The sequence below is a fragment of the Gopherus evgoodei genome, chromosome 11 (assembly GCF_007399415.2).
Source record: "Gopherus evgoodei ecotype Sinaloan lineage chromosome 11, rGopEvg1_v1.p, whole genome shotgun sequence".
Lineage (NCBI taxonomy): Eukaryota > Metazoa > Chordata > Testudines > Testudinidae > Gopherus > Gopherus evgoodei.
Genome location: NC_044332.1, coordinates 48207083 through 48229693, shown reverse-complemented (window position 1 = coordinate 48229693; position 22611 = coordinate 48207083). Strand labels below are relative to the sequence as shown.

General features: G+C 38.9%; 1 protein-coding gene across 2 annotated transcripts in view; it reads right to left on the bottom strand.

Annotated features, from left to right (window-relative positions):
* Window positions 1–4629: 4629 nt before the first annotated feature.
* The window catches only part of CD302 (CD302 molecule), a 32916-nt gene continuing 14934 nt past the window's right edge, over window positions 4630–22611 (bottom strand). The window contains exons 2-6 of one of the 2 annotated variants that reach the window (XM_030581113.1): window positions 20358–20471; window positions 17812–17934; window positions 14882–15055; window positions 9252–9278; window positions 4630–5861 (exon numbers count right to left, since the gene is read on the bottom strand). In XM_030581113.1, the coding sequence (XP_030436973.1) occupies window positions 5668–5861; window positions 9252–9278; window positions 14882–15055; window positions 17812–17934; window positions 20358–20471 (632 nt within the window). In that variant the 3' untranslated portion in view covers window positions 4630–5667. The remainder of the gene's footprint in view (window positions 5862–9251; window positions 9279–14881; window positions 15056–17811; window positions 17935–20357; window positions 20472–22611) is intronic. The other variant, XM_030581114.1, reaches the window with a different exon arrangement.

Here is a 22611-nt window from a genome sequence, read left to right as displayed (position 1 = left end):
CTGGTCCCTCTACAGGAATGAATACTGCTGAATACCTCAACAAACATAGATTCATAGATTCTAGGGTCAAAAGGGACCAATGTGATCATCTAGTCCGACCCCCTGCACAAAGCAGGCCACAGAACCCTACCCATCCACTTCTATAACAAACCCCTAACCTATGCCTGAGTTATTGAAGTCTTCAAATTGTGGTCTGAAGACCTCAAGCTGCAGAGAATCCACCAGCAAGTGACCCATGCCCCACGCTGCAAGGGAAGGCGAAAAACCTCCAGGGCCTCTGCCAATCTGCCCTGGAGGAAAATTCCCTCCTGACCCCAAATATGGCGATCAGCTAAACCCTGAGCATGTGGGCAAGACTCACCAGCCAGCACTCAGAAAAGAATTCTCTGCAGTAACTCAGATCCCATCCCATCCAATATCCCATCACCAAACACTGGGCATACCTATCTGGCGATAATCAAAGATCAATTGCCAAAATTAGGCTCTCCCATCATACCATCCCTTCCATAAATTTATCAAGCTTAATCTTAAAGCCAGATATGTCTTTTGCCCCCACTACTCCCCTTGGAAGGCTGTTCCAGAACTTCACTCCTCTAATGGTTAGAAACCTTCATCTAATTTCAAATCTAAATTTCCTAGTGTCCAGTTTATACCCATTCATTCTTGTATCTACATTGGTACTAAGCTTAAATAATTCCTCTCCCTCCCTAATATTAATCCCTCTGATATATTTATAAAGAGCAAGCATATCCCCCCCAGCCTTCTTTTGGCTAGACTAAACAAGCCAAGCTCTTTGAGTCTCCTTTCATATGACAAGTTTTCCATTCCTCGGATCATCCTAGTAGCCCGTCTCTGAACCTATTCCAGTTTGAATTCATCCTTCTTAAACATGGGAGACCAGAACTGCACACAGTATTCCAGATGGGGTCTCACCAGCGCCTTATATAATGGTACTAACACCTTATCTTTGCTGGAAATACCTCGCCTGATGCATCCTAAAACCGCATTAGCTTTTTTAACGGCCATATCACATTGGAGGCTCATAGTCATCCTGCGATCTACCAATACCCCAAGGTCCTTCTCCTCCTCTGTTGCTTCCAACTGATGCGTCCCCAATCTATATCTAAAGTTCTTATTATTAATCCCTAAGTGCATGACCTTGCACTTTTCACTATTAAATTTCATCCTATTACTATTACTCCAGTTTACAAGGTCATCCAGATCTTCCTGTATGATATCCCAGTCCTTCTCCGTGTTAGCAATACACCCCAGCTTTGTGTCATCCGCGAACTTTATTAGCACATTTCCGCTTTTTGTGCCAAGGTCAGTAATAAAAAGGTTAAATAAGATTGGTCCCAGAACCAATCCTTGAGGAACTCCACTAGTAACCTCCTTCCAGCCTGACAGTTCACCCTTCAGTATGACCCGTTGTAGTCTCCCCTTTAACCAGTTCCTTATCCACCTTTCAATTCTCATATTGATCCCCATCTTTTCCAATTTGACTAATAATTCTGCATGTGGAACCGTGTCAAATGCCTTACTGAAATCGAGGTAAATTAGGTCTACCGCATTTCCTTTGTCTAAATAGTCTGTCACCTTCTCAAAGAAGGAGATCAGGTTGGTTTGGCACGATCTACCTTTAGTAAAACCATGTTGTACTTTGTCCCAATTACCATTGACCTCAATGTCCTTAACTACTTTCTCCTTCAAAATTTTTTCCAAGATCTTACATACTACAGATGTCAAACTAACAGGCCTGTAGTTACTCGCATCACTCTTTCTCCCTTTCTTAAAGATAGGAACTACGTTAGCAATTCTCCAGTCGTACGGTACAACCCCTGAGTTTACTGATTCATTAAAAATTCTCGCTAACGGGCTTGCAATTTCATGCGCCAGTTCCTTTAATATTCTCGGATGAAGATTGTCCGGGCCCTCCGATTTTGTCCCATTAAGCTGTTCAAGTATGGCTTCTACCTCAGCTGTGGTAATATCCACCTCCATATCCTCATTCCCATTTGTCATCCTTCCATTACCCCTACGCTCCCCATTAGCCTTATTAAAGACTGAGGCAAAGTACTTATTTAGATATTGGGCCATGCCTAGGTTATCCTTAACCTCCTTTCCATCCTCAGTGTGTAGCGGTCCCACTTCTTCTTTGTTTTCTTCTTATTTATATGGCTATAGAACCTTTTACTATTGGTTTTAATTCCCTTTGCAAGGCTCAACTCTACTTGGCTTTTAGCCTCTCTCACTTTATCCCTACATGTTCTGACCTCACTAAGATAGCCTACAAGGAGTGGAAGAAGGGTGGGATTAGCAAGGAAAGCTTTCTGCTTTTTCTTAATCACCTCTCTGAGATGCTTGCTCATCCAGCTTGGTCTACAACTCCTGCCTATGGTTTTTTTCCCCCCTTTCTTGGGATGCAGGCTTCCGATAGTTTCTGCAGCTGCGACTTAAAGTAATTCCAGGCTTCTTCCGCATTTAGATCCACAAGTTCTTCAGTCCAATCCACTTCCCTACCTAATTTCCTTAATTCTTTAAAGTTAGCCCTTTTGAAATAAAAAACCCTAGTCCCAGATCTATTTTTGTTTATCCTTCCATCTAGTTTGAACTGAATTAGCTCATGATCACTCGAACCAAGGTTGTCCCTTACAACCATTTCTTCTATGAGGTCCTCACTGCTCACCAAAATCAAATCTAAAATGGCATCCCCTCTTGTCGGGTCTTCAACTACTTGGTGAAGGAATCCATCAGCTATCACATCCAGAAAAATCTGAGCCCTACTATTCTTGCTAGCACTTGTACTCCAGTCTATATCTGGGAAGTTAAAGTCTCCCATGATCACACATTCCCCATTAGTGTTTACTTCCTTAAAAACATTAAAGAGGTCTCTATCCATATCCAAATCAGATCCCAGCGGTCTGTAGCACACCCCAAGCAATATCTCAGGGGAGGTATCTCTAGTAGCTTTCTTTCCCAGAGTGATTTTTGCGCAGACAGACTCTGTCTTGTCCATTCCATCACTTCTTATTTCTTTACAGTTAACCTCCTCATTGATGTACAGTGCTACTCCACCACCTTTGCCTTTATTTCTATCTTTCCTAAACAGCACATAGCCTTCAATACCTGTACTCCAGTCATGACTACTATTCCACCATGTTTCCGTTATCCCTATAATATCTGGTTTCACTTCCTGCACCAGTAGCTCTAGTTCCTCCATTTTGTTCCCTAGGCTCCTCGCATTAGTGTACAGACATCTTAATTTTTGCTGTTTGGCTTCACTCACATTCTGTACCCTGTTAGGCACAGACATTCTACCACCACCATCACCTGTTAGTCTGTTATCTACACTACCCTTCCTCCTTATGCCAATTCTTCTGTCCACAGCTGTATCCCCTCTTACTTTGTTTACTTCCCTCTCAAGGTTAAATTCCGGCGTAGAGATCTCCCGAACATCTCCCAACCATCTCCCCCAAATTTCTAGTTTAAAGCTCTCTTAATCAGGTCGGCAAGCCTCCATTCTAGAATTCTATTTCCCTCCTTGCTCAGGTGAAGTCCATCCCGAGAGAACAGTCTTCTGTCCATAAATGCTTCCCAATGGCCGTACAACCCAAAGCCCTCCTTATAGCACCACTGCCTGAGCCATCTGTTGATCGCCATAATCTTGTCACACCTTTGTCGCCCTTCTCTAGGAACTGGCAGAATCCCACTGAACGTTCTATTCAGCCCTTAGACAACATACATCCTAGTGCCACTCATATGAATGTTTAAAATATTTCGTGTATCTTAATCTTAATCACCTTTTAGCAGACAAAAGGATTAGAGCAACAGAAGTCCCTTCAGGGAAAATCTCCAACAGGTGAAAAAAGAGCAAGAGGCAAAACAACAGGTTTGGTGCGCAATAGGAACATCAAATGCATAATGAAAACAGAGAAGCAGTATGGAGCAAGACAGAATCAACAAAACAGCATTGGGGGGGAAAAACAGGGAAGGTGGTACTGGGTGGAGCAATAGGCATGAAGCTCTCTCATGTTTGAACCAGATTTTGTAAAAAGATTTGATGAGGAAGAGAGATGAGAGTGCCTATAAAACCTGAGCTCATATCACCTAAGAAGGTGAGGAACTGCAAAAAAGGAAGACTATTATTTTATATCTATAGAGAATAAGGTCAGCCTGCATTTCTTTGCAGTTCCAATCCAGTTTCTGCTCAAGAAATACAATGAGGAGTCCGGTGGCACCTTAAAGACTAACAGCTTTACCCATGAAAGCTTATGCCCAAATGTTAGTCTTTACGGTGCCACAAGTACTCCTCGTTTTTGTGGATACAGACTAACATGGCTACCCCTCTGATACTTGCTCAAGAAATCAAGATTTAATTCCATTAAGTTCTGAAGGAAGCATACTGTATACATATAAATATTCTGTTCTCTATCATGCTATTAACATCATTTACCAACTATTGGTTGGTATGTATCAAATCTACCTTCTCTAATACCAATTCCTTTGCTTCACAGAGATGTGAATCTTCACTCAAGGTTTTGGTCTTTTTGCAGTCTCACTGGGTAAAATGCAACATTTAAAAGCATAGAAAAGAAAATTTGTGGCAACAGAGTACACATGCACACAACAATCTTTCAGTTTTGTTTTATATATTAAAACAGTTGCAAGTTAGCCAGATGAACTCTTGGCAAACAGTTTGCCCACTAGTTTCCCCCTTAAAAAAAATAGGTTGACTACATATTGCAGGGTATAGAAAGCTAATTTTGCAATCAAATAAGCTATAAATGATAGATGCTAAACCCTGATCAGTGGAGGCAGACCCCTGTTCCTGTGCAGAGACCGAATGATTTCTACGCAACTTTAAGGGTCTGCACAACTGGGACCAAGACTTGACGTCTTAATCCTGCAGCTACAATTAGCTGCAAATACAAAACTAGAGAGTTTGTGAACATTTGGACTCAAATCCTAATTTGAACTGGGCAAATAATTTGAGGAATTTCACCTCCCTCTTTTAAATTGTTTGCAAGTAATTTGCAAATTTGCTTAGCTTTGTTTCAAATTATTCATTTTGGGTAATAGCTTTTTTTTTTTTTTAAACCAGTTTCATGAGTCTGAATGGTTTGAAGTTCAGACTGTTTTGACTGGATGCAGACCACGTAGCTCATTTTCTGTGCATTGACTGGAAGTTCTTTGAATTAAGGTTCAGTGCAAACACAAATTCAAATTTTCTTTCTATAATAGTCATTAAAATGAGCTAGTCTTTCAAACTTTTATTTGCTAAAATATTCACAGGCATGATTGGTTTTCATTATCACAGATGAAACAAATGAATTAAAAACCTGTTATGGAAATCTGCAGAATTTTTGAAATCTTAACGTTTAATTAAATGCTTGCTCTTTTCAGAATGACACTTCACTGAGACAGACCAACTCATACTCCAGGTATTTCCAGGTGCACTAAATACATTTGGAGAGAATTTTGAATATGAGCTCTGACAGCCCAATAGGAAATACTTTTGACTATTTTTAGTCTGTCTTCTCTATCTGTGTCCTAACAACTAGCACATTATTATGCGAGTAAAGTTATGCATGTGCTTACAGGACTGAAGCCTAAATATGGGTAAGATGTCACTTCTGGCATATAAATAAAATTGTATAATTTTACATTTTAAGCAGTATACTCATTTTCTTCATCTATTAGAACAGTTTCATCACTGTATGGCATTTCAGCTGTTGAATGGTGTGTTATACATAAAGCTCCAGAAGACATATTTCTTTTGTACAGGAACCAAAATAATGCTGCAGAAACTGTCACAACTATGGTAAAAATTATGACCAAGGTGGTAGTCAAAGCAGTTTTATCTGAAACAAAAGAAGATAGTGTTGTAAATAACCATTCATACACTAGGTATCTATACTAAAGGGGATATAAACATTAAGTGCACAGTTATCAAGTTTATTTTTTAATTAATTGCATTCATATTGTTTGTTCAGTGGCAGCATATGGAAACCTTGGGATTATTTGGCAAACATCCTAAACCATTAGCTCTTCCTTTGCTGTAATCTACTCTGTCTTCATAGCTGACTTTTTTTTTTTGTCATTTAATTGCTTAGAAAAATTCCAACTGTTGGGACTTCTTTTCAAATCCCAGTTTCTACTCTTCACTTTCCAGAATTCTTTAATCAAATAAATATTCTGAAGTTAAAAAGGGATGAACTACTCTAGACATCACACTTTACACATCACTAAAATAATGAATTAACTTCATTTTGGCAGAAGTATTTTATAGCTGTCTTTTTTTCGAAGGGATTAATTTAATCGCAAGAGTCAATCAAACATAATGGAAGACCAAGTTACCATTCAGTTTGTGGTATTTTTCTGATCCCTCAGGGGGAAATTACTTGCGGAAATTGTACATTTACAGGTGTCAGGGAATTCAATTTAGAATGTGCTGCTTAGTGCTCATTATAGGAAAACCTGCTCCTCATGTACAATGTGGGTGTGGGGTTAAAAAAAAAAATTAAACTAGCACCCACTGATCCTGTGCCTTTCTTGACAAACAGAAAGAATCTGCAGTAGTCAAGGTATGAGAATAGAATTTGCCCTGAAGTGTCACAAATACTGTGAAAATAGAAGAAAATATGGAGCTGTTGCCTAAAGGTGATCATTCTCTCTTTTCATTCCTCTTATTGCCTACTCGGGGTTTAAGTGGCTCCAAGAGCCTGCCATGGAAGGAGTATCTGCATAAGCTCTGAATAGACCAGCTGACAAGGGGAATTTAGATGCATGATTACATAGATTCATATTACGCCCTCCCCTCAGTATAAATCAAGAGTAACTCTACCCAGGTCAATAGAAGCTACTCCAGATTTACAAAGCTGTAAGGAGAGGATATGGCAGTGGTCACGTTCAACGACAAAGGAACTACAGTCTAAACCCACCCATGTGAATTCTATTCCCCGCAAAAATAGCTACACAAAGCCTGATTATTAGAACTTGCAGCTGAGAAAGTGGGGATGACTTCCATCCTTTGAGCTCAGGAAAAACTAGTGCCTTTGATTATTTAAAAATTTAAACTAGTTCAGAAAGTTGTTTTTATCTGATTACAGCCATGGTTTGGTTCAACTGAAATGAGCAGTGACCCAGACATTTTTGAGCAAAACTACTCATTCAACAGCAAGGTTCTATTAGTTTCAGAGGAAAATATCCTGAATCAATCCAGATGCTTCAGAAATACTCCATTCAAGCTTATGTTAACCATTTAGTTCAAAACCTCCACAGATAACAGAGGGTTTCTGTTCTGTATAAAGTGATAAGCTATTCAGATTTAAAGGGAGAAAAAGTAGCTTATTTAAAAAAATGTTAATTTATTTCTAGTTTTGATTAACTATTATGAACCGTATGCTATTTTGTTAAAATGGGACATTAACTGCCACCAGGTAACAGTGGGTTAACATTTGGCAGACAAGAAAACTTACATAGACATGAGGTAATTTATCTTCTAAGGTAGTCACTTTCTCCATTTTCTTTAATTGTTGTACAGGCCGCCTGACTCAATATTGATCCAATTAGCAAATATTTCATTGAGATAACTGAAAATTTCTTTTGAAGAAAATGAACTCTGTATCCTGGGGATTATGTGATAAAAGTAATGCTGATTCCTGACTTGAAGAGGTTACTATGAGCTCAGATAGGGATGCCCTCTCTTGTATTGCACTGAAAATCTTACTCTGCTAAAATGATAAAATAATTGAAGTTATGGAACTGGTCAAGAAAAGTAACAGATATTTATAAACTGGTTCTGAATATGTATCTTATGACTAGTTAAGTTACATACTAGTTACACGTAGTAGAGCTAGTCCCAGCAAGGGACATTTGTTCCTGACCCCCTAATTTAAGGCTTGTGTCAGTACACAGGATGCCATGCTGCGTTTTTTAAAATGCTTCCTGTTACAAAAATATGTTCAGCTCACACCTATTTGTGCCACACATGGATGAAGGATAATTTTGAAGTATTTCTTTTTAAAATGCTGTTAACCTGTTGGAGCCTATTCATAGTGGTGACACAACCATGTTAGCTGAAGTCATTTTTATGACAGAGTTTAAAAACAGTTTCCAAACACAATCCATTTTGAAGTGCAGGTGGGGCCTAAAAAGCACCTTAATTATCCATGCACACGTACAGCCAACAACCCTAGAGATCTGCTTCCCTCATCCTCTGGTCTGAAGACCATCTGTATGTTTTAAGTTGAATAATTTTAGTACATTCTGAAATCTCAGATGATTTAGCAAATGGAGGAGGTAGGCAGAAACTAGGCCAGGATGAGAGAGTTGTGTCTAGGAAAGGAGAGGGATAAAGCTCCACTTGTTACTTTGAACAAACCCTTTAGGGGTTAGTCATAACAGCTGCAGGTTTGATAAAGAAAAAGAGAATTCCTATCAGTTTAGGGTTACCATATTTCAGGTTCCCAAAAAAGAGGACACCGTCAAAGGTGGGGGGAGGAGGAGGAGCTGGAGGGGTATGTGTACTAGGAAGGGTACCTAGGGGAAACTGGAGGGGGTACCTGCAGCCTCACTCAAGCTAGAGGGCAGCGTCGCTCCCTCTCAGCATGCTGATGCAGGCCCAGGATAGAGTCAGCTGCCTTTGGGCCTCTCCCCCTCCCCAGGGATGGGCGCTGGGGCCTAGCTGGGTGGGATCCAACAGCTGTGGCTGCAGGGAAGAGACCAATCAGGGCGTGAAGACAGTTCTTTCTGAGCTGCAACGTCTGCCCGCAAAAATCCCAGACACTGCCTCTTATTTGAAAAAGAGGTTGTGTCCAGGAAAACCCAGACATACGGTAACCCTATATCAGTTTATTCCTTTATCTATTTTACATCCAAGTGATAAACACGACTAACCATCCAAAGCGCGCTGGAAAATGTCAATCTGTGCAACCCTGCCCGACCTCTCTTCCAACAGTGGGAATTTTACTAACCTCTTGCCTTTTGAAGTTCTAATATAAGTAATAAAGCTCTTTCCCTTCCTTGTGAAAGCTTAGTCTAATATTATAACAGAATATCAGCTGACATAATATGTATACACATCACCAAGATAAGGTAATAGACAAATAAATCAAGATGTGTAGTTCATAACCAGGAGAAATACAGTGTCTCCTTTTTTGGAGATGGGAGTTGGGAAGCAAGTGAGTGGGGCAGTGAATAACATCCATAAAAAGCCTGTAAACTTCAAGCAAAGGTATGCAAACACTCACCTGGTAAGTACTTCTTTTCATAAGCAACTATAAGAAAAAAAAAAGATTTAAAATTAGGTGTTTAGCTTGTTTCATGTTTGTATGGAATAAACTACTATTTTCAAAGAAAGTTAATTTTCATCACAGTTTTTGATGTGTAAGCAATTGAGGGAAGAAAGCACTCTTACTGGAAAAAGTTTACTTAACTGTATTAATAAAAAACGATGGTCCCACCACTCATGCAGATGTCCATGAAGTTAACAGAAAATGCAGAATAAGGTAACGTAAGTGTGGATGAGGAGAGATGTCATTTAAGTGTGAAACTAGGAGCCAGACTCTAATATTACTTCTATGACTGGCTTCTCTATGTCCTCAGTCAAGTAACTTTGGCTCCCATCTACACCACAGGCCTTATTCTTCTCATTCGTCAGGGTAAGTGCCTTGCCTTCAACAGTTACTCCTAATTTGCACTAGTAAGAGAAGAGGACTAGGATCCTGTAAGTACAACTTTGTTTTTATAACCAGGTTGTGACATGCTCATCTGACTTGGTTGCAACAAACATAGCTGCCAAGTGTCAACACTGAACCTTTTTTTTTCCCCCACAACACACCAATGCATCTACATGGTTCCACATCCACATAACTTATGTTTCTAAAACTAACTGCAGTATAATGTATTATCATTGTAGTAGATGAGAGGCTATTGTAATTCCTGTTAATATATGGTTCTTCAATAAGGGTTTTGAGACAGTAACACAGCAAACTCATGTTTTTAGATGTATTGTGTTGTCTGATAGAAAACGGAACTACTATACAAAAAAGGATCACCCACAAACAGACATCCTGACAGTAGTGGGTAGGGCAAGGCTACAGAGAGATCTCTAATGTAAGCATGAACACTCCTTCTCTGTGGCTTCCCTTAGACTGAAATTATATGCACAGTCATGTGATTAGATAAATTCTCTCTGCAAGCTATTCAAGGGGTCAGTAATTCAGATAATTATCAGTAAATCAGAAAAACAATAGCTTTTATAGCCCACAAGACTTGTGGCTTGTCTTCACTTAAAATGTTACAGCTGTACTGATGCAGCTGCACCGCTGTAGCACTTCAGTGTAGACACTGTCTACACTGATGGGAGAGATTCTCCTGTTGGCATAGGTAAGGGGCGGTAGCTAGGTCAGTGGTAGAAGTCTTCTGTCCACCTGTCTATACAGGGATGTAGGTTGGCTTAACTACACCTCTTGGTGGCGCGAATTTTTCCACACCCCTAACCAACGTAACTAAATGGAACTAATTTTTTATTGTAGATCAGGCCTTGGCCAAAGCAGAGTACTGGAAAACAACCCAGAACCAGCCCAAAGGAGAGAGAGGAATAGGGTTTCTGGAAGAATTGTTTAAATTATAGCACCATTAAAATCTATTTTTAAGCATATTGTGAAATCTAGTCTATTAATTGTTAAAGACCAAACACACAGTGAAACAAAATTATTAAAAACATAGTTATGGGAATGTAGCTAAGGCAACAAACAAGATAGTGGCTTAATCCAGCTCTCTGCAATAAACGGCAGTGGGGGAATAAATGAAAGTGATATAAAAAGAACCCTGAACCCACAGATCCATGCCTTACATTTGAGTAACCATCAGTGGAGCAAGCTTTGAAAAGCAGGAGGAGGGGGAAAAACGGATGAAGAGAGCTGACAGATCCCAGTCCCACAGAGCAGCTTTGGTGAGAGAAAAATTGAGCAACTGAATCCAGTGTCATCAGCTTGCAGAACATATTAAAAATGACTCTGCAAGCCCAGAGATACTGAACTGGACCCTCACTACCCTGTAAAGAGACAGGGGTGAGTGCAGCAAAATTTAAAAAAATTACTATTGTGGCTGGGAAAGGAAGCGTGGCAGAGGCCATTCTGGAAAGAGCAGACAAGTAGAAGTGTGGCAAGAGGCATCTTTAGAGAGAAGCAACTAGTAAGAAGGAAAGACAAGAAGATCTAGGTGTCTGTGAAAGGAAAGATCTTCCAATATAAAGATCTGTTCCAACAAAACAAAGACATAACTACTAAAGAGAGTAACTTCCCCTCCAGCAAATTATGAAGGCAGGTGGAGAAAGACCAGTCACTATCTAACCTGAAGGACCTGCTGTTAAAAACAAAAAAAGATGAATATGGAGATGAGGGAAGAGTTCCAGGCTTACAAGAAAGAAATAAAAAAATGAAGTTAATTATATGAATGGGAAAATATCAGATGTGGAAACAGGATTAATCAAGCAATTGGACAGCACTACTAATCTAAATGAAAGAAATAATTGAGGGGAGGAAAGAGAAGAAAAGAAAAAACAGAATTAAAGATGGAGGACATGGAAAATACAGAACACAGGAAGAAAGCAAGGATTAAGAGTATTCCAGAGGAGACTGAAGGGAGAAATCTGGTCACACTGGATGATATTTTCTACGACATATTAAAATCAGCAAATAAAGTATGATATATTGCAGGGGAATGAGATTCCTGATTTGTGGAAAGACAACAATTGTGGCAATTCCTAAAAAAGGAAAAGATCTTACCAATTGTGCATCATAACACCTATTTATTTTATTAATGAGGATGCTAAAAGTAAAAAAGGTGTTAGCAAACAGATAATGGGTATGTCTGCAGCTGGCCTGGGTGAGCTGATTTGGGCTTATGGGGCTTTAGCCCTGAAGCGCAAGACTGCTATGTAGACCTTTGGTGTTTTGTTGTTTTTTTTTTTTGGGGGGGGGGGGGGGGGCTCCACCCAAGCCTGAACATCTGCACAGCAATTTTATAGCCCTGCAGCCCAAGACTTGAGAGCCCAAGACAGCTGACCCAGACCACCCATGGATGTTTAATTGCTGTGTAGTCATACCCTGAGTGTCATCTTGCCCAAATATGTTCCGCTGGACCAGTGTGGATTTGTTGTTCAAAGGAATATCTGATAATATCAGAACTCTGAATTGAACTATAATGTTAATTCCAGGAATTCTTCCCATGTGCTACTTTCTTTGGATGTTGAGAAAGCCTTCAACTGTCTGGAACGGGAGCACCTCAGACAGATTCTGGAAATCAGTGTTATAGGGCCATGTCGGCACTAAATACTTATCCTCGAGCATCTGCTTTGGTAAATGGTCATCAATCCCCTCCTTTTAATTTGTTAAGGGATATGAGTCAGGATTGCCTGTTATCCCCCTGTTGTTTTCTTTGGCAATGGAGCCATTTGCAATAAAGCAGAGGTCTCAAAGTCCCGGCCAGAGAACCTCGCCACTGCGGCCCGCAGAGGAGAGACGCATGCAGCCATGATGCCGGCAATGTCTGCTGTAGGCACCGCCCCCCACAGCTCTCATTGGCTGGGGGAGAGGGACAGAAATACCATCATTAGTCACCAGGCAGAATCAGCCATGGAGGCAGCATCATTTTTTTACCCCACAATGAATATAAACAAGTCAAAATACCAAACAACTATCTGATACACACCTCGCTGAAATCCTGAAGGTTTCAACTGCTCAGTTACTGAGGCCAAACATCAAAAAACTGACAGAACTGAAGCGCTGCCAGGTGTCTGGCAAGCGAAGAATTGTATAAAGGTTTATGACAGTTTCATTATTTCTAAGAATTTCAAAATTAAAAAAAATATAAAAATTCTCTTTTCTGAACACCATCTTCAGTGACATTATTGGCCTGCTGGTAGGATTTGAGGACTGGCACTGGCTCTAAGGTAAATTGAGTTTGAGAGCCCTGCAACAAAGGTAAGAAGAAGTAGCCCCTGGGTAAAGGGCATCAAAACATCTTCTGGATTAGAACACAAAATAGCTCTGCATGTGGACAATGTGTTATATTTGCAGGATTCAGAAGCCTTGTTAAAAGTTACATAACAATTGACTTTGGAACTTAGGTAGGTATCAGGCTTCAAAATAAACTACAATAAAATCTGAAATTTTAGGAATTAATATTCCCAAAAAGCTCAAAACAAACTGTGGTGAGCTACATAAATTTAAATGGATAAAGGAATCTTTAAAATGTGTAGGCGTAAATATTGTGGAGAAACATAAAAAAATCTCTTTAAGTGAAATTAGCCTCCAGTGTGGAATAATATAATAAACCTCTTGGAGGAATGGAACAAACAAAATTTCTTGGTTACTCAGGATATAGCCTCAATAAAAATGAATGTCCTTCAAAAGTTATTTTTGTTTCAGCGCATCCCTGTTGGTATCCCTGATATGACATTAGAAACATGGCAAGATATTCTATTAAAATGCACAAGGAAACATAAAAGACAAAGGGTGATTTCAAAAAGTTCTGTATAAACTTACAAAGTGAGATGGACTAGCTTCCCTAATTTGGCATGTTATTGTTATACATCACAGTTAAAAGATGTGATCAAGTAGATTAACAATAAACATCAAAACAGTGCATAAAACTCAAACAAGAATGGAGCCCAAATACAGCTATTTATAGTAGTTGATGAGTCAGAAAGAAATTTAAATCACCAAAAATAAAAAGTCACCCAGTCTTCCAGACCACCACAGTGGTTTTGGATAAATTTTCTAAATTCTTGTTGCCAAGGCACGCTCTCTCAGCTATTTCCATTATCAATCAGGAATTTATCCCAAAGAAATATCAGAGTGTCTATTAATTGTGGATAAGAACTGACATTACTGAATTCACACATCTGTTCCCAAGTCCTGATTTGAAATCATATCAATGGTATGTAATATAGAAAATAATATAACAATCCCATATTTTCAGTATTTACAAGTCAAGCATTGTACTGTTAAATCTGGATACAAGGCAGCTCTAACTAGAGCTCCTCAACTGCAGTTGAGGAGCTGACCCAGGAGGAAGCTGGAACAAAAGGTTTAATTTCTAAGATGTATACAATTTTGATGGAAAAATATGTAGATAAGAAAAACAACCCAGATGAAAAGTTAGGAGAAGGATTTGGACAAAAATCAATCTGGATGTATACATGGGAAAGATGATAAACATCTTTAATTTGGGTAGCTCAAAGAAAATTTGTATCAATTATTGTATAGATGGCATTTGACTCCAGTTAAGATCCATCTTCTAGGGAGATGCTATTAGAGGGGTTTTCTGTGGGAGGGGCTGTTTTGGGAAAGTGGAACATACTTGCACATGTAGTGGTTGTGTCTAGGAATATATATGATATGATTTTGGGAGGAATTTAAAGAGATTCATTTTATCACAAAATTCCAGCTTTCTGGAGATCCTCTGCCGTGCTTACTGAATGCTCCTGTAGAGGATCTGCATTTTAAATAAAGGACAAATTATTTATTTTCTATTGTTAGCAACTAGACTCTGTATTGTGCACTACTTGAAAAATATGACCCCTTCACACCAAGTATGTACAAAAGAGAAGTGCCAAAAAGAGGACAGAAATTTGGTCATATTTTCTAGTGTACTCAGAGGAGGAGGGCTCCCAAGCTAGCAAGCCAAAATGCCACATTCTTTGAATATTAACCTGATCCTGAACAAGTAATGTACAGTGTAGTATGTTAACGTTTTATTGTAACTTAGCCATAATCAAAAGTTTAAAGTGTGTGTGTGTGTGTGTGTGTGTGTGTGTGTGTACAGAGAAAGAAGGCGAAAGTCTTGTGATGTAGACCCACATTGTACTTACAGGCTGTTTTACAAAGGGTCCCTGTCCGAGGAAGATCTTCACAACTGATTTTTTTCCATTCCCCAGACTTAGTGTACATAGAAGCACATGTGTTCAGGAGTTCCTCATTGCTTTCCTCTTCAATCCAATTGGTAAATTTCATTTCCGACTTGTCAAACCATTTAAAAGCATTATCTGTGATTGAAGGAATTATACATTATGTCATTCATGCAAAAACAGTTTTTCACACTTACAAATCAAATGAAATAATTGAATTTAAAAGAAAACTGAACATTTTGAAGTTATTGGTACTTTTTACAGGCTGCATCCTGGTGACATGCATCAAATGCAGTGCAGTGAGAGATGCAGTTCATGTCCAACATATGCTCTCAAGACCTTCTTGGACAAGAGAAATTCTGCCAACATACACCAGGCTGACATTTGGACCAGATCATGCTTCAGGACACTTGTTACTGCTCTCTCTCATAAAGAATATACTCATTGCTCTTGGACAATATCATATGTGATTGCCAGTTTGGGATCAAACATCTTTTTCATAGAGACCATTCCTTTTGTGTTCATGATGCATATTCGGTCATCTTAGCCATGTGGCTGGCTTCCATCCTTTTGCGTGCCATAGTAAGATTATAATTTCTACACAAATTGCTTACACTGCTGCTTACATATTAGCTCTGAAGTTTCTCCTGTCTTCCTCTTTGTGAACATGGGAAGGATTTTATGTTAGGACCAGGAGCTCTTTAATATACACTATTCTCCAGATCACAAACTCAGTCTTTAGCCTGTCCTCAGCCTGCTGGTAATTTACAAAACTCCTAAAACCAGTAGAATGATCCTTTAGGACTAGGGACATCAAAATGATCATTAATTTAAATAAACTAATAATGTCAAACTCTCCTTGATGTAGGAAATGGACTTGGTAATCCACACTATGGAGCCGGCTAGATTTTATCATGAACAGAAGTCACACACCTGTGTCCCAGCCCAGAGAGATTTTTGAGGTTTGTAGTATCTTCATGGAAGCTTCCACCAAAGAAAATAAGCGCAGCAAAGGAGGAGATAAAAAGAATCCTGACAAACATGAATATTTTCCATGCAGGGACACAGTGAGAATCCTGGTATTAGGAAGTCCAGAGGAGGAAAGTTGGTCTCATGGTTAAGGGGCCAAACTTTGGCTCAGGCATCTGGGTTACATTCCCTGCCAGACTTAATGTGTGACATTGGGGGCAAGTCACATTTTCTCCCTGTTATTCAATTTCCCATCTGTATAATTGGAATACTAAATCCAGCAACATAGTTACTTCTGAACTCCGCTTTAAACTAGCATGTAATAATGAGCCTCGGATTCTGACATAAAACTGATTTTCTTAGATATGCAGAAGAAAAATAAATCAGGATTTTATTAAAAAGACACAGAGAAGTTTTATATTCCTACTTTGCTCCCCTAATGAAAGTAACTTTGGGCTTTTAGGGTACAGTGCTTGGGACCCAAGAAAGAGGGATTTAAATGATCATAATCTGTAATGTAATAAATATTAGTCATCCCTCAGCAAGCAGTTCAAGGCCACATCAAGAAAGAGGCACATCATAAAGAGATAGCCACACATATAGGCTAGAACAGAACACAACTTCTGTAATAGAAAAACATATTACACAAAGTATTAGAAAACTTAAAAAGAATTAACCTTATCTTTTGCTGTTGTTCTGGGGCAAGGAAAGAAGTGTAGCATGTAATAACATTCCCCATGCTTAATAAAAGCCAAGATTTTTCCATGCTGATTAGGTCTCAACTGGAGTATCGTGCCCAGTTTTGGGTGCCACATTTCAGAAAAGATGTGGACAAATTGGAGAAAGTCCAGAGAAGAGCAACAAAAATGATTAAAGGTCTAGAAAACATGACCTACGAGAGAAGATTGAAAATACTGGGTTTGTTTAGTCTGGAGAAGAGAAGACAGAGGGGACATGATAACCGTTTTCAAGTACATAAAAGGTTGTTACAAGGAGGAAAGGATAAAAATTGTTCTCTTTAACCTCTGAGGCTAGGACAAGAAGCAATGGGCTTAAATTGCAGCAAGGTCAGTTTAGGTTGTACATTAGGAAAACTTCCTAATGGTTAGGTGGTTAAGATCTGGAATAAATTGTCTAGGGAGGTTGTGGAATCTCCATCACTGGAGATTTTTAAGAGAAGGTTAGACAAATATCTGTTAGGGATGGTCTAGATAATGCTTAGTCCTGCCGTGAGTGCAGGGGACTGCACTTGATGATCACTTGAGGTCCCCTCCAGTCCTACAATTCTATGATTCAAGATCTCTAGCAAAATCATGTTCCCCTCTCCGGGCTAAATTCTGTTCTCAGATATGTAAAGTCAAAATAATCCATTAGTATCAATGTTGTTACTCCAGATTTACATAGTGTATCTGAAGTTAGTACGTATATACAAAGGGACAAATTTTATTCACAGTTTTTTTTAACTATTGATATGAATGGAGAAAAGCAAGCGTGTTTCCATAACTACGCAAACACCACATAAAGATGTTTGTAACCATCATCTGTGAAAATGAATATTGGTCTTGTCAAAACTGTCAGACTGAAAGACCTGGAGATAATCCTATACTTATCCTCCACACAGGTATAGCACAGATAGCAGCAATACAAGCTTCCACGTAGTCCTCTATTGACACGTCTCAACCCTGATTTGGAGGGACTATCTAGGGCTGAGAGATGAGTTATGTGTCTGTTCTGATTCAATTCCAGATATTGTCAACAACAGTTCTGATTAGCATGGCAATTGTTTTTTTTGATGTGGACACCTTTTCAATAAGAACTGAAACTGAGACTGTCATATAATTTAATAATTCCACCACAAAGATCTGCATTTTCTGCAGTTAATAGAGACAAAGTATTAAGATATCAACAAGGTAGTTCTCACTTACCATCTGTGTCAAAGAACATGCCCAGTGAAATATAATCAGGGCCTTGCCAGTGATTTTTGAATGTTTCTTGTATGAAGGTATTCTCATCTTTATTTTTTATACTAATAATGTCTGCTCCAGAAGCTGTATTTGAAAAAAAAACAAAAACCCTATAAATCTAAGTTTGAAAGCACATTTCATGCAACAGAAGTGAAACAACTATAAATATTATATTAAAAGCATCTTAACATACTGATCACCCAGTAACCAATCAATTGTGTACGTACATTAACCACATCTCAGCAGTGCAATGACAGACTGACAGGATATACAATGCATTCACATAGTGTCATATAAATGCCATTTACGATGTTAGTGAACACACAGGTATTTAGACATTTAAGTATGTAATCTTGAAAAAAAAATCTAAACAATTTAGATAATGTAATTAGATCAAAGGGTTGAATTATAGTCTTTTTCCCTTGATATGTCTCAGATTTTGTACTCAATTTGAATACACTGACTACCAGTGGATCATTCAAAAGAAACACAAAATTTAAGCTCTTTTGTTATTTACACTATCATCATATCATTTACATGCTGTTTGCAATACAAATCTCTTTAAAATATTAATGAGCTATGGGAAAAGATCTTCACATACACATAAGTAAGTCCAATCCTTTTGATTTAATACATAAATACTACTCTGAAATAGCTACAAGTTGGAACTGTACTCTGCTTCGGAAATTCCTTGTCAGTGCTCAGCTGATTTTTCCTTTGTAAAATAAGACTTAATATAAAATAAAATGCAGAATAGTAAATTGAATGTTAAAAGAAAATGTTGAATAGCTGATTATATTTAAGGCTACCAGAATGTCATGGAGGTAATGGATTCTGTGACTTTCTGTGACCTCCGTGATATTGAGGCCCTGCAGAAGCCCAGCTGCCACGGCAGTGGGGGACCCCCTAGAGCTCTCAGCTGCAGCAGTGGAGGGCCCCCTCAGCTCCTAGCCCTATGGTCAGGAGTGCCTTCTAGGCATGAGGCAGGAGTGGGGGGCCACAGCTCCCTGCTGCTGCATTCAGTGGGGAAGGGTGATGGACCTTCCTCCCTCCCCATTTTGTCAGGGATGTTTTTAGTAAAAGTCAGGGACAAGTCATGGCTTCTGTGAATTTTGGTTATTGCCTGTGACCTGTCCAGGAGTTTTACTAAAAATATCCATGACAAAATCGTAACCTTAATCATGTTCCATTTGAAGCCACTGGGAATTTTCCCATTCCCATTAGCAAGTATATGACTGAACCAAAAATGGCAAGAAAACCAAAGTAATCTTCCATTTAAAACAAAAACACGATGAACTATGTCCCTACGGAGTAAGTGATATAATATGCAAGCAATTACGGACAGTCTCTAACCATATATTCCAGGTTACAATGGTGGAGATGTCAGTTCAGTTTATATTTTTTTTACTTTCACTACCACTGAAAGAAAATGATGGTATTCTAGAGGAAGGAACTATTATTAGTCTGTGGCTTTAAGTCCTCGCCCTGTGGCAAGGAGAGGATGTGGACATGCACTGTTCTGGCAACACTACATGAGGCAGGCACAATGCTTCTGGGAATGCTGCAGAGGAAAGCCCTCTACACCATGTTACACAGTGCAGCATGAGCTCGGCTTAGCTGGCAGGGTAATGGTTTCTTTTTCCCTCCCCACAGGAGAATCGAACAACACCTGTGTCTTCATTAGACTCTGCTGGTCTCCCTGTCCTAAGAGCAGTACCATGAATTTGCCTAGCTGTGAATGGGGGCTGGGATGGGGCAGGGCAGGGGATTAGGGAAGACTCCTTGTACCTCCTCTGCCATGCATCCCAGAATGGCTAAAAGAAGAATATAGACTGAAATTTTAAATGTATGTCTATGATTTTTTACTCTGAGGGAAAAGCAGTAATGAAAAATGAGAGAATGATAGTCACTTCCAGACTTTACAGAGAATACTGAGGCAAGGACTCGGATCCAGGGTGACCTGGTGAGATACTATATATGTTTAACACAGCAAAAATTGTGGTAATCTCTTGTCTAACAAGAATATGGAAGTGTTTCCAGAGTATCTGACTGCCACTGCAGCCTCCGTTCTCAGATAAACACCAGTACAACTTGAAGAACATTTGGAAGCTCATCCATTGAGGTGAAGTTTTAAAAAAGTAGTTGCTCTACTACCATATTTTGACTATTGAGAAAGTCCCGGGTGACAGTAAAAACTCTGCTGAAGTCATCTTAAATTACCAGAAACACAGGATTGGCTGTACTGGATTAGACCAGACCAGTAACAAGTACTTGGTGCTTTAAAGACAGACAAAAAATGCATTTAGTCAAATGTGCAACATTCTGCCATACAAGGGAAATTTCTTTCCTGATCCCTTGGGTTCTCCAAAATGCTGTTTCATTACCTTCATTATTTTAGCTTGTTTAATAACAATAATGTCCTAAAATAATACAGTTATTCATTAAATGCAACCACAGTACATATCTCTTAATAATGAAGCAGAAATAAAAGAGATGGATTACAGTACCATTGTCTTTACAGAGATTTCTGGCTTCATCAATATTGTCCGATTCCTCTAATGTGCCTTGAATAAAAATATAGCAGCTACTTCTAAATGGAATCCAAGCAGAGGAAGGGCACTCTACACAGAGAAGAACAAACATCATTATTCTAAACACTAAATAGTAGTATGGTTGTTGTTACGAAGAAATTGTTTCAAATGGTGATTTAGATGAAAAGAAAAATAATAGAGTTTATCTTTCTGGATTGTATGCATCTCTGATGGAGCATGAAACAATAAATATCTGGAGTAAAAATAAATACAATATTCTTAAGAATCTAATTTAACAGGTCAGATGAAGAACAAATACAGGACATGAGGATGTGTGACATAGCAGAGAAATCAGAGGCACAAAAGACTCATTAGATCACTTACCCATCCTCTAGCTAGTATTCTGCTTTTTAGTTTATTCTCCAGTAATTTGGCCAATATAATTGTTAAGGTCTCCAGTAGAAGGAAGGCCTTTCACCATTCCCTTGGGATATCCTGGACATATCTCACAGATATCACTGCGAAGGGCTATCTTTTTGTTCTGTTTGTACACCACCACCACAATAGGGTCCTGGTCCACAATTAGGGCTCCCAGGTGTTACAATAATACAAATAGACACTAAGAGTTAGGAGATTTCCCTTATATTCAGTTTAATTTGTCCTTTGCTTTTTTCTACGTATTTATAAAGAGCCCATCACCATGATATTTATTTATCCCATTACTCTCAACTAGATAACCTTGGACCACTCTAAATGATTCATCTTGCTCACTTGTGTTTACACCCTTTGAATACTAGGTGGTAGCAAAATATTTGCCCTTTTACTCATTTGAGCAAGTTATATGTATTAATTTACTCTTTCATCACAAGTCAATTCCTTCATCATTTTAGCTATTTTTATTGCTTTTTCCGGAATTTCCTCCACTTTATCGTCATCTTTCAGGTACTGAGGTACCTAAAACTCAGAGTAATCCGGGAGTGATTTCATCAGTACCAAACAGAGAACAACTCTCACTTCCCAGCTAAGTGATCCCTCTGTCTATGCAGCATAAAGTTGTAGTGACTCTGTTTTTTGTCAACACTTTTGTTTTTGGACTATATGCTCTTTTACTACCCACTCTTGCCCTTTACCTCTCTTATAGCATTTCAGTTTACCAGTTATTTTCCATAAGAGCGCAGGAAGAGAGAAATAAATTCAGTAAGAAAATATGTAGTTGGGGACACACTATATAACTGCTACTTGATGGCTCAATGAGCAGGAAGGAGAAAAGAAAAGACAGACTTGACAACTAACCAAAACAATATATTTTCATTCTGAAAGTAGTTTCTTCCTCTAGTCTGTGCCTCCTCTCACTAACGTTCCCAAACCCATCTAACTTAATCATGTCCCTTTAGTAATTACAAAAAGATGTGTGATTCTGAAGAATCAAAGCCAGCATTCCTGTTTATTACCTTCTATGAACCTATTTTGGTCTGTCTACCTAGCAACACAGACCACCAGGAACTATTAACTGAGCAATCTGCTCTCTGCATTGAATAGGGAATTAAATTCAAGGATGCATCCTCATATTCAAAGTCCTCTATTAGATTGGCCTTAGCTACCAGAGAGATCACTTATCCCTCCATGATAATGACCTCCAATGGCAGGAACACTCCAATGAAACTATTGACCAAAACAGTGAGGCTTGTGAAAGCAGAAGGCAGAGTTTCACAGGAGCTGGACCTAGAACATGGAGCTTATTCCCGCATGTGGCAAATTGGCTGAAAATACAGTAAAGAACAAAATTATCAGACACACAGATCAACAGAATATGTTGGGGAAGAGTTAGCATAACTTTTGTAAAGAGAAGTGATCCCTCACCAATCTATTAGAATTCTTTATGAGATTTCACAGACATGTGGACAAGGGTGATCCAGAGGATATAGTGTACTTGGACTTTCAAAAAGTCTTTGACAAAGTCCCTCACCAAAGGCTCTTAAGCAAACTAAGCAGTCATGGGGTAGGAGACCAGGTCCCTGCTTGATCTGTAACTGGTTAAAAGATAGGAAACGAAGTAAACGGTCAGTTTTCACAGTTGATAAATGGATAGATAGCAGGGTCCCCAAAAGATTTGCATTGGGATCAGTGCTGTTCAACACACTCATAAATTATCTCGGAAGGGGAGTGAACAGTGAGGTGGTAAAGTTTGCAGACAATATAAAATTACTCAAGATATTTAAGTCCAAAGATG